Here is a 15,383-nt window from a genome sequence, read left to right as displayed (position 1 = left end):
TTATCACGTTGTGATTATCTAGACCAACTTAAGTCTACAAGAATTAGATTTTCTACTAGACATAATAAAAACACATACATATGTAGGCGGTATTTTTTTCTGCAAGAAAGAAAAAAATATAGATAATATTTTACCTATGCTACTGGTTAGTATCAAAATGGTTTATCCCACCTCTGCAAATCCCATATCAATATCCACATTACATATGCTATCAGGTCATGATATTGTAATTAAATATTCGAGAGCCAACCACATATGGGTCTTCACGCCTCAACATGTTTGGGTTGGGCAATTATAGAAGACAAGCATATGTGTATTCATGATTTCATGTCCCATATCAATATCCACATACACATGCCAACACGTGGACATACACATTAATACGGAAAAATTATGAATACAAGGCAGTGCAGTGGAAATATGATCATAATAATCTGAAGAAAATACAAGATTTTTGTCACTATTTAGAAAACTAAAATAATTTTAAACAACAAACTTTTCATCCAAATAATATTATTCTAATTCCAAAGTCTTAGAAATATATCTAGATTAAAAAGGATTTTATTTTCAGAATACATTGAAAATGGCCTTTTAATATTACTAGGGAAGGAAGACAAATTTAGAAAAATAAAACAAAATAAAGGGCCATGGGAATTATTTAATATATAAGTATATTATTCTTCTGAGATCTTAACAGAAATATAACTGCCAAACCGATAAATGTCGAAACAACCAACTCGGTTTTATTCACTGCCAAACCAGAAATAAGCCAAAGTTATCTCTACGGGCTCGGTGCAACCCGGTTCGGCTTTAGACGGATTTATCTTTGCTATAGCGATCCAGTGTTGTGTATTATGAAATTACGAGATACACACATTCTTTAAAATAACAACAATAAAATTAAACCAGATCCTAATCAAGTTCCGGTCTGGTTCAAGCATAGAGGCTTCTTCCGCAGCGATCACACTCGGTCAAGTGAGAAACCGGGGTTTTACCAGCATTGATTTTCTGCAGCTTTGGAAGATCGACCTCAAGAACATCACGAAGAGCCTTAGAGCCTTCTCGGAGTTCATCAGAGCTGCCAAAAGAAAAAGAAGTAATTGAATCAGTCGATAACCAATGATAAAACCGCCAATAAACCAGACCGGTTAAGCTGTATCTAATTTACCTGATGGAGAGTGGTGGAGTTAACCGGACAATGGTGTTGTGAGTCGGTTTAGCCAACACTCCTCTCTCCTTCAAGCTCAAGCAAATATCATAAGCTGAAACAGGAGATAAGCTTTTGCTATCAAACTCAACCGCATTGAACAATCCTCTTCCTCGTACTTCTTTTATGTGATCAGGAAACTGTTTCTTGATTTTATTCAATTGAATCCTCAGTTCTTCTCCAAGACTTGCTGATCTACAAGATTCAAGAACCGAGAAATGTCAATCCAAAGAACCCGAGCCGACTTAGAAAGTAAAAGTAGGTATACCTTTCGACGAGTTTCTCTTCCTCTATAACATCTAAAGAAGCCATAGCTACAGCACTAGCTAAAGGATTCCCACCAAATGTGCTGATAACAAAAAAAGGAACAAGCTTTATCCCAAACAGACTGATAAATGTTATGTTACTAAGAACATATTTGATGTAACGCTTGTGCAAACCTTCCGTGTTGGCCAGGTTTGATATGAAGCATGACATCTTTATCAGCAAGCACTGCACTAACTGGAATCACTCCTCCACCTAATGCTTTCCCAAGTATCTTTCAAAAACGCAAACTCAAATGATTTTTTTTTTTGGATAATCTATGTAATGGCTTTGCTCCAGGAAGTATAACGAAAACTAAAGTAACATACCACCATGTCAGGACGAATCTCTTCCCAGTCACAAGCTAACATCTTTCCAGATCTCGCTAGACCGCTTTGTACTTCATCAGCTATCATCAAAACGTTGTGTTTCGTACAGAGTTCTCTAACAGCTTTCAAATAACCCGCAGGAGGAATAACAACCTATAACCAAACCAAAACCAATGTGATTCATCCTCTAAAATGATTATTATTGCTAGAAAAAAGAAGGAACTTACTCCAGCTTCTCCTTGAATAGGCTCAAAAAGGAATCCAGCTATCTTATCTCCCTTCTCTGCAATCATCATAACAATAACATGATCCACTCATTAAGCTAAAATCTTAAAGCATGCATACCTTTAAAGATCTTCTCAAGTGAATCAGCGTCACCAAAATCAACTTTAAGATTCCCAGGCAACAATGGTCCAAACCCTCGAGTAGCATCATTGTCACAGCTCATGGAGATAACTGCTAACGTACGGCCATGAAAGCAACCACAACAAGAGACGATTAAAGCCTCGTCTTTGGGGATGTGTTTCTTCTCGTGACCCCATTTTCTCGCAACTTTCAAAGCGGTTTCGACACCTTCAGCGCCGGTGTTCATAGGAAGCACCATCTCGTAACCGAACATGTTAGTGAGACGCTCAGCAAAGACCGGGAACTTATCGTTGTAAAAGGCTCGTGAACTTAGAGTGAGCTTCTGCACTTGTTCCTGCAGTGCCTTGATGATCTTAGGGTGGCAATGTCCCTGCGAAATACCAAAAAAAAAAAAAAAAGAATCGAAAAAGTAAGAAATTTTCCACTTATTTGTTGTATGTTTAAATGAGGAGTGAGGCCTTTGGAGTGATTAACCTGATTAACAGCGGAGTAAGCAGCAAGAAAGTCGATGTATTTTTTGCCTTCAGGGTCCCAAATTGTTGAGCCATTTCCGCGTGAAAACACAACCGGAACTGGATGGTAACTACAATTTTTTTTTGACACAAAGATAGAATTAACAGACCAAAGGTTAGCAACTAAAGCTTCAAAACAAACATATAAAGGGAGCAAAATCCAGAACCCAAAAGAGAGGACAAAGTTGGAAATTTCAGAAGTGATTACGTCGTCGACGATATAATATCAAAATCGGAGAAAAAAGGAAACCTTTGAAGAGATAAAAAGAAAAGACGGAGGCTTTACTTGTGGGCGCTGAATTCGGATTCCAGTTCCATCAATCGCTGAGAAGAAGATGACGACGGAGCTTTTGAGTTCGATTCCGGCACTCCTCCATAACTCCGCCGTGCTCCGGCGGTAGAAAGTCTGGTGGTAGACACACGCTGAATCAATCGTCTCGTGGCTGCTGCCATTACAGTCTTTCAGAAATGGACGCAAATGTTTTTTTTTTCTCTGTTTCTGCTCTGTTTGTTCGTTTTCCAAGAAAGTGATTGTTTCTCGGGATGCATATCACATTAAAAAAATGGTTCAATTCATTAATGGATTTATGGTTTAGTTCGGTTTGATTTCTTTTGGTCTTTTTATATATTTCCTCTGTTCAATGATAGATTTTTTAGAAAAAAATTTGTTTCAGAAATATATACTTTTTATATTTTCTATAAAAAAAGTTATAAATTTTAAGAAAATTAATTAATTTTATTAAATTATTATTGATTAAAGATTGAAAATTATAAAAAACAATATATTTATTATGGTAATTTAATGTGTTTTCTTAATATACCGTAAAAATACTAAAAAAGTCTATATTTGTTATATTCGTTGAAAAGAGGGAGTACAATACACAAGCTCAAACCAAATTAAGGAGGTGTGTGCTTTTTGATGATAGTTTTAAGAAAACGACAATAACAATCTGTTGTCTTCTTTTCCTAAGCTTTTACACATTCCCATGTTCTTATCCTTATTTTTTTGTTTGTTCTTTTCCAAATTGAAATATGTATATATCATGACAAAGTATTACAACAGCAAAGCAGGATACACCATGCTCACCAAAAAATTAGATCAACAGAGCACTGGTCTATCGGCCTTAAACCCAACTATATTTACCATTAAACTATACCATCATTTTTTTGTTTGTTCATTCTGTAGTTTTTAGATTATCCAGTAGAGATGAGAAGAATAGAAAATCCAGCTGGGTTGATATTAATCACATTATATATTATTACAAACAAATGGAAAATTCACTTTACAATTGCGTAACGTAATCATCGACTACTACTACAATGACCATATACGTTTCTGAAAAAGCTTCCAAAGGGATCAACATCTATCTGTTTCTAATAATCTATCAACTTTTGCTTTATAGAAAAAAAAAATGCTTAAGACTATTATTTACTAAGAACTAAGCAATATATACACACATAGTCACAATTGATGAAAGACTGTTGGGATTAAGCGGGGAAGAAGAAACGTGGAGACAGAGAATGGTTAGGAATGTTCAAAGGGCCTATTCGAAAACGATCAAACCGCAAAAGCTAAAAGCAGAAACAAAAACAAAAAAAAATTGTTGCCGGTTTCTAGCAACCTTTAGTTACTAAGTTGAACCCCAGGGTTTGTCTGCATAAATGCTAAAACAAAAACCTCAACACAATCAGAAAACTCAAGACATTGACTCTAATGAGGGAATCTTAAAGACGCAGTGCGGAGTGACAAGACAAGACCCTCAAAAGCTAGAGTGAAACACACAACACAATCAGTGAAGCTTTACTGTTGCGGGTTCTACTGCTAAAATCCTCTACTCATAACCTAGTATGCTACAAGCACTAAAGGATGGATCATGATCAAGTATGGACAAAAGATGCTCAGAGTGAATCAGAAACGGTAGCAGAGCTAGAGACAAAGAAGATGAATCAATGAACTGGAGGTATAGCCAAAAAAAGGCTGTAAACTATAGCAGAGAACGGGAAGAAAGTTATCCATTGGCAAAAGCCATTGCATTTTGAAATGATCAGATTCTAAGATAACGGTCTGTAAGGAGAAAAGATGCAATACTCAAGTTCACTAGGCTATAAAAGCTATGGTTTGTTCACTGCAGAAATTTCTAAGAGAAACACACAAGAACATGATTTGATTTGATTTGATGAGATGTGATGAGTATAACTTGGCATCACATTTGAATAAGCTGAGACAGAAAAACCAACACATAACTGATAGGGACTGCTTTGGACTAAAGCATAGAGCAGAGAGAATAGGCAAAGCTTGATTGAAATAACAACGATTTTGTCTTTTTTATTGCACAGAGATAATATAATCATTTATTAAGCGAACAGCTCGCAAGGGAAGGGAGAAAGAATGGTCCTGAAAAAGTCTATAGCACGAGATACTATAAAAAGTTACCGGATGGATGGTGAAATATCGAATGTCTGGATGATAGAATACAGATCCAACCATAGTCAAACACGAGCTTGATGGAAGGAGAGGGAGCTAGAAAGACAGGAACACATACTCAAGTGGACATGATAAAAGCTTGGAACAAGTTCTCTGCGGTACGCTTCTGTTCAGGCGTTCCGGAAATGAGAGCAATGCGACCACCATGTGAAGATGATTTCGAATCAGATATTTCTATCATAGCTCCTGATATCTGATAGAGAGAGAGAGAGAGAGAGCAAAGAGGGCACATATCATGTGAAAAATGTTAGACGGTGACCGAGGCTATATGATGGTGATCAGCGAGGAACGAGGAAGTCAAATAAAATAAAAATGTAAATTAAAACAAACCCTTCTTATGTTGTCCAAGTTGCCTCCTCCTCTCCCCATTACTTTACCCACTGCATTTGAAGGGATTCGAATCTCCATTATTGTAGTAGAAGACTGAGGCAGCCTGTGAATGCACACAACATAAGTTGTAATACGTAATAACCAAAAAACACAAAACAAAACAAACTTCTTCATATTAGCTGCAGACTTACCCTCCATATCTACTGGATGAGTAAGAAGAGTTGGATCCATAACTATTATCCCCCACCTGTTTGTACAAAAAAAAAACACTTATGAGCTACACTATACAACACAGAAAATGAGATGTTTCGGTTTTAGATGTTACCGGAAAACTTCCATAACCATAGAGTCCACCGCTCATGCCAGTCTCTGGTCTCCTATCATAATCCACAGAAGCAACTTGCGGAACAGAAGACATGAAAGATGGAGTTAGTGCAAGAGCAGCAGCAGCATTACTTCTCTCCGAAGAAGAGAAGTAACTACTACTCTTCTCAGATCTTGCAGGAGGTTGTTGGTTCCTGAAACCACTCGTCTCTCTATCTCTCAAAACATCATCTCGAAGCCTCAAAACTATCTGAATAAGCGCATCCCTCACATTGCTTGCTTCACCAGATATCTTATAAACCAAAATATTATTAGAGCAATCAAGTAAAAGCAAAAAAAGCTGAATGAATGGTTTATACCTCAACGAGCTCATCATTTAGATCAGCACACTTATTATTCTCTTTCGAGATATAGATATTAGCGTTTGTCTTCTTCCTAATCTCGCTTATGATCGAGCCACTCTTCCCTATAATGCATCCAATCACCTTAGAAGGCACAAGGAGCTGCATCTTAGGCTTCTCCTCGTCTTCATCGTTTATCTTCTCTTGAAGCAAAAGCACAGCCTCAACCGCCATTGACTTCAAATCATCAGGAGACTCTTTGGACGTTACAATGATAACACAGTCCTCATCATGATTCGCCCTCGCCCTCGAGTCATTCACCTCGATATGAGACCCGCTCGCTTGTCTTATCCCCTTAATGGTCGAACCTCCTTTCCCGATAACTCGACCGATGTTGGAAGAAGAGCACAAAACTTTCACAACCAACTCTTCTTGCCTAGAAGAAGAAGACACACCGCCAAAAGTACCATGATGAACCACAGGAAGAGCGGAGGAAGAGAAAACCGGCGTTGCGGTTTCTCCATAGCCCTGTGGAAGTGTCCCTATAAAGGATGGAACATTGGCTCCATGTTGGAAGATAGGATCTTGACTCTGGTATAAACCGGTTTGCGGATAGATGGAAAGATCAGATGGGATTATAATACTTGCAGGAGCTTCTTGAACAGTTGCATCCAGAGGAATCTGTTCTTTAGGACTGAACTTGTACATGATTGCAGAAACAGCAAACAGTGCTTTCTTCACAGACTCAGCCCCTCCAGATATCTAATCACACATTAATCAAAACATTAGCAAAATAAAGAGACAGGAGGGCCGGTCCTGGGCAAAGCCGAATGAAACATTTCCCTCTGGCCATACATAAACCCCCAAAATTTGTAAAAAATATAAAATTGTTATCGAAATATTTACAAAATCGCCTACAGCCTCCAAAATCTCAGGAAGTGTGCCTTTCGAAAAAATATATCTTTAGAAAAAAAGATATCGAAAGGTACCGTTCCTGAGATAATTTAATCACACAGTAATCAAAACATTAGCGAAAGAAAGAGACAAGGTCGGTCCTGGGTAAAGCCGAATGAAACATTCCACATAGACCCCCAAATTTGTAAAAAATATAAAATTATTATTGAAATCTTTACTAAATCGCCTACAGCCTCCAAAATCTCAGGAACGGTGCCTTTCAAAAAAAGATAAGAATAATCATAAAGGTTTCAAGACACTAACCGAAACAATGTTGTCAAAATCCATAGCACAAGCATGTGAAGGATCAGAGACATCTTTAGACACAATCTTAACGTTAGCTCCGGTTCTACTCCTAACCTTCTTAACCGTCGAGCCAGCTTTACCAATCACATTAGAACACTGACTAGTGGGAACCAAAAGCCGGCACTCTCTAATATCATCTCTACCTATCTTACTGTTCTCGGCAGCAGTAGCTAAAGAAGCAACAATAGCATCATGGAGTTTTAGCAGAGCGTCTTGAGCAGAACACAAAGGGGTGATCTGGTGGTCGCTGTTCTCTATATCCACAATGTCCTTCTTGTCGTTGACCGTGCAGTAGATCGTTAGGACTCTTTCGGTACAGCCTGGGAAAGGGTCAACGACTTTGATTCTGGCTCTGGTTTCTTGTCTGATCGTGTTGATGACTTTGCCACTCTTGCCTATCACGCTTCCGATGACCACACTAGGGCAGAGGATTCTGTAGACGACGAGATCGTCTTTGTTGTTGTTGTTGAGTTTTTCTTCGGTTTGGTGTGAAAGTCTTCTCTTTTGGTTCCTGTTGTTGTTGTTGTTGTCAGTACGGTTATGAGTTCTCTTATTACCACGCTCAACCATTGTTGTGTCTCTTGCAAATTTAGACAGCCCTGAAACAGGAAAGTGATAATCTTTTTTTTTTTTTTTGTTAAATTGAAATTCAATTGAATCCTAATAATGCAATTGAATGAGAGAGAACCCTAAAAAAAAAGGAAACAGATATGAAATCAATTCAATAGAAAACGAACATACGAGAGAGGATTGAAGATGAGGAAGAAACAAAAGTATTTTTGATAACTTGAAGGAAAGAGTTTTGTACTAACTGTTTGTGAAAACGAGGAGAGAGAGAGATGGAGATTTATTGTCTGTACCAGAAGAGGAAGAAGAAGACGGCGACGTGTTCTAAAGATACTTTGATGATCTCTTCGGTTATAGTACTTCCTTTGTGGGGTCACTTTTAATTATCAAGGCAGGACCTTACTTTGTTTCTGATTTTGGTATTTGGTCCGATTCTCTCAAAATTATTATTTATTAGGCCCATAAAGTTTTTCTTTCTTTTTTGTAACAAGTAAAGTTTTTTTATTTATTTTCCGTTTATAATGAAATCAAGTTAAATTGGAATTAAGAAAAACAGATTTAGGAGGTGCAGTTGGTTATACACTTATACCACCCAATACTAGAATCAGGATTGAACGCTTCTTACCATCAGTAAGACCAGTGGTCATTCTCTTCCTCAAGCCACTCGAATGAACAATGACGATATGTCGTGTGTTATGCTGTAATTTGGTAAAAACACAACAAAACTACTTTCTTACAACACATCCTTCTTCTTAACACTAATAACATCGGTTGTGACTGTCCAAACAAATGTAGTCTACGCTACAATTTGGTTTCTCATGACTTCATAAAAGAAAACAAAACTTATCTATGTTCAAACGTTTGCTGGTTTATTTGAGATGTAAAGATCTCCAATTGAACCAAAATCAAGTTGGCATCTGAATTTGTATGGTGTGCCTGAGAACAGGAGCTTCAATTCAGCCAAAAACAGAGAGATATTTGAATCAGATCATCGTGTTATTTGGAAATATATGGAACTACAATTGCTTAGAATCAAATTAAAAAAAAAAAAAAATTCATATACTACTACTAGGAGGTAAAAGAAAAAAAAGGCAGCATTCATTGGCTTATTCCCGAAAAGTCTCTGTGCTTCCAAGTTACAGTTTGCATTATTTGCTGGTGTGATAGGATTCTTGAAAAGTCTTTTTGCCTTGTCGCAAGTAGAGTTTGGGTCAGTAGACCACACTGGTGCTACACTAAAACTTTCAACTTTGTTTTCTACTTGATAAACAATATGGAAATTCGCTTTGACTGCATCTTAATATTACCGCTTCTTGGTCTTCATGATTTTACCCCAGAAATATTTCCATTTATAGAAAGGGCGTCGAAACAAGTTTACAAAGCCTAGTTTCCGAGCCAAAGTCACATGTAGAGACATTGGACTTAACTCGATTAAGTATCTGATTGTCTCTTCTCATTCAGTTATGTGATGTTTACTGTTTAGAAACTTATCATTGTTATGTCGGAAACTCCGAACTAAGCTGTAATGCAATGTCGGCCATTGTTTGTGAATAAATATACAGAGAAGAAACAAAAACATTGTAAAAGGCGTTCAACAGAGAGATTCTAAGCAAGATAATTGTATATCTGAGGGTTGCTCTTGTCCCTCTCCAAGTACTCTCGATCGATCAGGCTTTCGATCCTCTTCTTCAGATCAGCCGGTTTTATTGGGAACTTTAGCTGCAAAATCACAAAACATTTCATAGTACTGAGAGAACTCCCCACCATAGGCACAATGGTCGAGACGAAAAGAATATGGCTGAATACTCTGATACCGTGAGGAAAGAGATGATGAAAGTTACCTGCTGGAAGAGCTCAGTGATTAGAAGAGTATGGCTCAAGACTTTTCTCGTCTTCATAATTCGAACAATGGCTGCATCAATCTGTAATAAGAGAAGGATGCAGTGGGGAAAGTCACTTATGTCAAATCTTCTCTCCTACAGAACAATATGGTAAATCGAAATAAGAGAGAAGAAATCAAACCTGGTATTGTCGGTCCTGGAATACTCTCTCTGTTGTACTCGTGTTCTCTTCTACTGTCTCTTTCATCTGGATTGCATTCACCTGCACCCAGAAAATATATAAAATTTTGGTTTTCTTATATATGTGAGATTGTAGAAAACCTAGAAGTGCGGCCTCACCAAAATAAAAGAAAAAATGCATGTACCTTAATGCGATACAGAGGAGCTGTAAAGGTATCATTAAAATCAAATTCATCCCTGTCTTGTACGTCTCTTCCCTTTGGATACTGCAACAACATTTACATAGGACGCATCAATATGGAAAAAAAAAAGCAAAGCCACGAGTTCAGTAGCTTTTACATTAATAGAAAGGCGAGTTTAACAGAGTTCAGATTTTTAGCCTAACCTTTTGCAGGACACGAACTTTCCCACAAGCAAGCGACTGCAGAGTCCTTCTCAGTTCCTTGTCCTCTATGCCAGTGGAATCTTTAATGTCTTCAAAGCTAAGTTTCATTGCATCGTTGAATAACATCAACACAACAGCCTGAGACAATCAAAGACAACACATCTTCTGAGCAATGGATTTGCACTGACGAATAAAAGTCAAAATGAATGACAGGAAAAACTTGAAAAGGAAAAAAAAAAAGGAGAAAATCTTACTGACCTGAAACAGGGAAACAGCAAGCTCCTTTTTACCTTTGGAGAAACCTGCCTTCAAAACACAGTGACCTAATGAATTTTGCCACATTAACCTCCTTCCACTGTACTTGCTCAAATAAAACTCTTTGAAGATATCCTACGAAACAACACACATTAATTAGAAGAAAAAAGACCATTGCGGAAAGGAAAATTATATCGGAACTTCTGGTGAAACCTGATAGACATTTAATTCATGAGGAAGTTTGACATCCATATGTGGATATGTTGGCCAGTACCTGCATCACGCATGGGAGGTTAAAGAAGTTTACAGTTGTGTCATGCTATCCTGTATAATCCTGAATCAATTTGATACATAGCACATACCCTGTTGTTAAAACGTGAACACTCATCTCAATTCCTGATGGCAGTTTTGTCCTGGCCTGAGACGACTGTTTGAATGACTCGTTGATTTCCTTTGACAATTCAATATCCTGAAGAAATTTCAAAGAAGCAAAGAGTACAAGCTCATTATAGATGTTGCACATACACACAGGTTCCTTAAAGTAGGAATGTTGCAAGAACATCCAACAATATTGTCAGGGATAAAGTAACAAAGAATATGGCATACTAGGATATATTTGTAAGCATAACGCTCCAGAAAGTAAGATGATAAAAAAGGATCCTTATGTTTCTATAGAAAACTTAAAAGACCCACATTTTATGCAAAAATAGAGAAGGAGAAAGAAAAAGGACCTTGAACATTCCTTCGAGCTTGTTTGTAAACTGGCTACCACACTCAGTCTTAAGCTGTATGTGTCAACAAGGTCGGATCAGTGGGTAAAACTTACCAATATAAGAAAAAAATAAGTGAGAAGGAGTTATAGTCAACAGGAGTTTGTGATATCCATTTGTTACCTTAGAGATCATTGATTTCTCAGCATCAATTGAAGCGCTCTTTCCCAACAGAAGTCTCTTTGCAAGATCCTTTTTATAAAATGCTTCGAACACATCTTTACCCTTCGATCATAGAAAAAAATACAGATTATTTAGCAAAACTCAGTCTAGATGGTCAAATAGCTGGTTTTCAGACCATGCACTGGCCTGAATGCAGTAATGAAACAGAGACAAACAAAGTACTAGATGTAAGAAATCAGAGATAACCTGAATAAATCTGAACAAAACCAAGACTTTTTCAAGGGTACTCTCCAATTCTTCTTCAGAAGTACCCTTATTCCCAGCACGGAGCTTCTCGTCCAAAAATTTGGCAATAAGTTCAGCTGGACGATTCTGCAAAATATCAGGAGAATACATTAGGAGCTCATACTAACGCGCAAACCTATAGATTTAATATGGTGAATTACTAAAGAGCAGAATGCTAATGTGAATTTCTTCATGATGATTCTTGATATATACATAAGAAAATCATGCTCAACAAGTGGTCAACGAGTCAACAACATTACTGTTACTGGGTCCAGCACCCAAAAAGAAGCAAGTTACCGAAACGATATTTATACAACGTGCCCAAAAATGTCTCAGATTTTTTTAATAGTAATACATTACGTAAACTGCATTGAAAATCTCTAGACTGCTAAGTTTCACAAATTGGAGCATTTTAGTTTAAGGTTGACATTTCCAGAATAATCACTATGTAGCTTTTAGATGAAAGTAAAATCGTTAGCAAAAGATTAGTCTTTAATCAATAAATAAGTTTTCAATACCTGGCGAAGATTTATCAGATGCTCAAACGAATCTTTAATGGTGTTGCCAAATGATTCATTCTTGCAAAAACTCTCTTCCCATACTATGTCAAGAGAAGCCTTGAAGTCCAATAGTGATTGTACCATGTCTTTATCTTTCTCTTCATCCATAACAATCTTCTGCCCAGTTTTCCGAATGTAGGAACTTAGGGCCTGCCTCAGAGACTCAAGTGCACTGACTCTAGAAAACAGGGTGTACATCCTCTGGAGGTCCTCGGTACGACGCCCATCCATCAACGGTGTGTAACCCTGGAAAATATTCAGAGATAGAATAAGCGTAGAGAAAACGAAAAAAGGTTGCTAATATACGCAAGAATGACAGGAACTAAACCTTATCAAGGACAGCATGTATATGACGCTCGAGAAGTTGCTTTTCAACAGCTGATATCAATGGTTTCCTGGTTGATGCATCTATATACAGTATGCATCTTTCGTTCTCTTCATGCAACCTTCCCTGCACCAATCACCAGTAGAAACCTTAGAGAGACAATATCAACTAATAACCTCTGCGGCAGCTTATCATAAGGAGAAACTATATGAATTCATGCAAGGCACCTCGACATGCTTCAGGTACTCGGGAACGTCATACTGCTGCATGTATTTCATTCCTTCAGCAGCATAAAACTCAGAAGTGCATTCAAGGAACTGCTTCTCAAAGCTTTCCGCATATATTCCCAGTGCAGTAAACATCTTTAAGAGATGGCTTAGTAGTGTCCTATTAACAGCTTCGGCCAACCTGCACAATCAGTGTCATACAAGAAAGGACTTACAATAGTGCTCACATAGTTCATAAACCATTCAAAACTTCCAATGATTCAGTCAGAAGAAAGACAAATAAACATTGCTTCTCATGTTATCGAAAGACAAGAGTTATTAAAAATTTACCTTTCCCTTTCAATCATTCTCAAGAGAGCAGTAACTGTCCTCTGCTCAACATCAGGGGACAGAGAAAGATGTTTCCGAAAAAGCTGCAGGCCCATCTCCCACAACGAACGTACATTTGTGTGCTGTATCACATACTTCCTATCCAGAGACAAGGCTATACTACGAATCATCAACATCTGGTCACAGAAATCTTGCCAGCATTTCTCAACGAGCGACAAGAAAACAGAGAGATCAGTGTCTTGGCCAACTAAAGATTGTAAAGCTGAAGAGATGTGTTCTTCACACTCCTTCTCAATCCGTTCGTAAAGCTTCCCTTCCAGCTTATGCAAGCAAAGGTCATCAACAGCCTGACAAACCAATTTCATCAGGGGGTAAGTAAGACATTATATCACCCCAACAAAGAAAGGTAGAAAATTTTACCTGGTAAAGCCTCTCGAGGTCAAAAGGAAAGGGCTGTTTAAGGAATATAGCTCTGATAGCTGACTGGAGATTTTCCCAGGTAGTATCTTCAAAGTTTGTAGGTAGACTTGGTTTCGCTTCACATATACACACATACCACAAAACGGCATTATCAGATATCAAGATCAAAAAATCAACAGTGAATTCCACCAACCTACATAGCATATCAAACCCAGGACCGGTCCTGGGCCAAGCCTAATGAAATATTTGTCTCGGCCCCCAAAATTTTTAAATGTAAGAGCATCTCCAACATCACTCTATTTTTCACTCTAAAATAGAGTTTAGAGTAAAAAATGCTCCAATGGTACTCTATTTCTCACTCTATACTCCAAATATAGAGTAATTTGTTTTTTCTTTGGAGCAAACTCAAACTCTATTATAGAGTTACTCTATTTTAAAGTAAAAAATAGAGTAAATCATTGGAGATGGTCTATTCCGGATTTGTTAAAAAAAAATTCTAGAGTCCAAATTCTCAGGGCCGGCCCGGATGAAACCCTAAAAAAATCCAGAAGCCTAAGCTAAGAGATCAATTAAGCGTACAAGAGAGTCATTTCCAATCAGAATCCTAAGCTTAATCGATAAGAAACATCATGGGATTAGGATCAAGAATGGAAGACCTTTATTGAGCTTGATGACGAGCTTCTTAGTGGGGTGAGGGAGAGTGGCCTTCTTGCGAGAGAGATTAGCGGCGGAGGAGGGAGCTGGATCTTCATCCATGGAGAAGCCAACCTTGTCGGAGGCGTGGAGGCCGTTTTTGGACTTCTTCATGGGCGGGGAAGAGAGAGAAGAGTCGGTAGAAGCGGCGGAGCAAGTAGAGCGTTTGGTTGGAAGAGACATGAAAAGTTAAGGGAGAGGTGAGTGAAATCAAGAAGAAGATGTCCCTATTAACCCTTTCAATGAAAAAAAAGAAATTAACACACTGTGTGTGCGCTCTCTCTCGGACCTACCCGAAATTTACGAATACTAGGGACTGTCCATAGACATATGTAAACCGGTATAATCTTTTATGCATTTTATTGGGAAACTTTCATAGACATCCACATAAACTGTTCAATAAAAGATGTCAAAAAAAAAAAACTGTTCAATAAAAAATCCCCTATCTAATATATTAAAACAAAAGTCATGACTTCTTTTCATGTGTGATTTTTTTAGTTTGGACAATTCCTAGAAAATATCATATTTTATATAAGTTCATTATTATATCTTTTAATATCCTTAACTTTTTATTTGAAATACAAATGAATATATTTAAAATGTTCTAACAAAATCTTTTTAAAATCTTTCTTAGAAGCTTTTTAAATTTACTTTCAAAAATTAGTTAGTTTTAATTTATATTATCATAAAATATAATTAGAAATTAAAATTGAATATAGTTTTGGTTTATAAACGAAAATTTAAATAAAATGAAATTAATTAATTTCAAAAATACATTTACTAATAATTTTCAAAGATTTTCTTAGAAATAAATATTTATTTCTATTTTAATTTTTTCAAATTTGTTTTCTAATAAAATAAAAATCATGATTTTTTGATGAGTAATATTTTTATTTAGACCATCATTTAAATTTTCTATTAAATTTATATCACTAATGCTAATATATATAATATTTTAACTACTT

General features: G+C 37.0%; 3 protein-coding genes across 3 annotated transcripts; all 3 read right to left on the bottom strand.

The window, feature by feature from the left end:
* Positions 1-723: 723 nt before the first annotated feature.
* LOC103827749 (ornithine aminotransferase, mitochondrial) lies at positions 724-3,246 on the bottom strand. Its single transcript, NM_001301919.1, has 9 exons — positions 3,004-3,246; positions 2,680-2,788; positions 2,185-2,575; positions 2,067-2,122; positions 1,840-1,992; positions 1,648-1,745; positions 1,476-1,556; positions 1,169-1,402; positions 724-1,078 (listed from the first exon to the last, which is right to left on the bottom strand). Exons 1-9 carry the CDS (start codon positions 3,168-3,170, stop codon positions 934-936), a joined length of 1,434 nt encoding a protein of 477 aa, NP_001288848.1. The 5' UTR covers positions 3,171-3,246; the 3' UTR covers positions 724-933.
* Positions 3,247-3,954: 708 nt separating this feature from the next.
* LOC103827748 (KH domain-containing protein At4g18375) lies at positions 3,955-8,365 on the bottom strand. Its single transcript, XM_018652514.2, has 7 exons — positions 8,199-8,365; positions 7,416-8,056; positions 6,216-6,959; positions 5,858-6,148; positions 5,724-5,779; positions 5,533-5,635; positions 3,955-5,395 (listed from the first exon to the last, which is right to left on the bottom strand). Exons 2-7 carry the CDS (start codon positions 8,025-8,027, stop codon positions 5,261-5,263), a joined length of 1,941 nt encoding a protein of 646 aa, XP_018508030.1. The 5' UTR covers positions 8,028-8,056; positions 8,199-8,365; the 3' UTR covers positions 3,955-5,260.
* A 1,095-nt stretch (positions 8,366-9,460) lies between these two features.
* LOC103827747 (cullin-4) lies at positions 9,461-14,728 on the bottom strand. Its single transcript, XM_018652510.2, has 17 exons — positions 14,382-14,728; positions 13,726-13,841; positions 13,306-13,652; positions 12,976-13,156; positions 12,752-12,874; positions 12,382-12,669; positions 11,825-11,950; positions 11,579-11,680; positions 11,417-11,470; positions 11,048-11,154; positions 10,899-10,959; positions 10,689-10,820; positions 10,431-10,568; positions 10,231-10,311; positions 10,047-10,127; positions 9,866-9,946; positions 9,461-9,743 (listed from the first exon to the last, which is right to left on the bottom strand). The coding sequence occupies exons 1-17, from the start codon at positions 14,599-14,601 to the stop codon at positions 9,630-9,632; spliced, it is 2,352 nt and encodes a 783-aa protein (XP_018508026.1). The 5' UTR covers positions 14,602-14,728; the 3' UTR covers positions 9,461-9,629.
* Between the last annotated feature and the right edge of the window lie 655 nt (positions 14,729-15,383).

This window comes from Brassica rapa, chromosome A06 (genome assembly GCF_000309985.2).
Source record: "Brassica rapa cultivar Chiifu-401-42 chromosome A06, CAAS_Brap_v3.01, whole genome shotgun sequence".
In the NCBI taxonomy this organism is placed as follows: domain Eukaryota; kingdom Viridiplantae; phylum Streptophyta; class Magnoliopsida; order Brassicales; family Brassicaceae; genus Brassica; species Brassica rapa.
This window is presented reverse-complemented; position numbering and strand designations above follow the sequence as displayed.

Bases quoted from the DNA above. Each gene is read 5' to 3' on its own strand.
- LOC103827749 (NM_001301919.1), bottom strand. From the start codon at position 3,170: ATGGCAGCAGCCACGAGACGATTGATTCAGCGTGTGTCTACCACCAGA. The intron at 2,576-2,679 runs GTTAATCACTCC...GGTATTTCGCAG, and splicing joins CTTACTCCGCTGTTAATCAG to GGACATTGCCACCCTAAGAT. The intron at 2,123-2,184 runs GTATGCATGCTT...TGATGATTGCAG, and splicing joins ACTTGAGAAGATCTTTAAAG to AGAAGGGAGATAAGATAGCT.
- LOC103827748 (XM_018652514.2), bottom strand. From the start codon at position 8,027: ATGGTTGAGCGTGGTAATAAGAGAACTCATAACCGTACTGACAACAAC. The intron at 6,960-7,415 runs GTTAGTGTCTTG...ATGTGTGATTAG, and splicing joins ATTTTGACAACATTGTTTCG to ATATCTGGAGGGGCTGAGTC. The intron at 6,149-6,215 runs GTATAAACCATT...TTGGTTTATAAG, and splicing joins TAAATGATGAGCTCGTTGAG to ATATCTGGTGAAGCAAGCAA.
- LOC103827747 (XM_018652510.2), bottom strand. From the start codon at position 14,601: ATGTCTCTTCCAACCAAACGCTCTACTTGCTCCGCCGCTTCTACCGAC. The intron at 12,670-12,751 runs GTTTAGTTCCTG...AATATTTTCCAG, and splicing joins TACATGCTGTCCTTGATAAG to GGTTACACACCGTTGATGGA. The intron at 11,155-11,416 runs GTCCTTTTTCTT...AAATTTCTTCAG, and splicing joins AGCTCGAAGGAATGTTCAAG to GATATTGAATTGTCAAAGGA.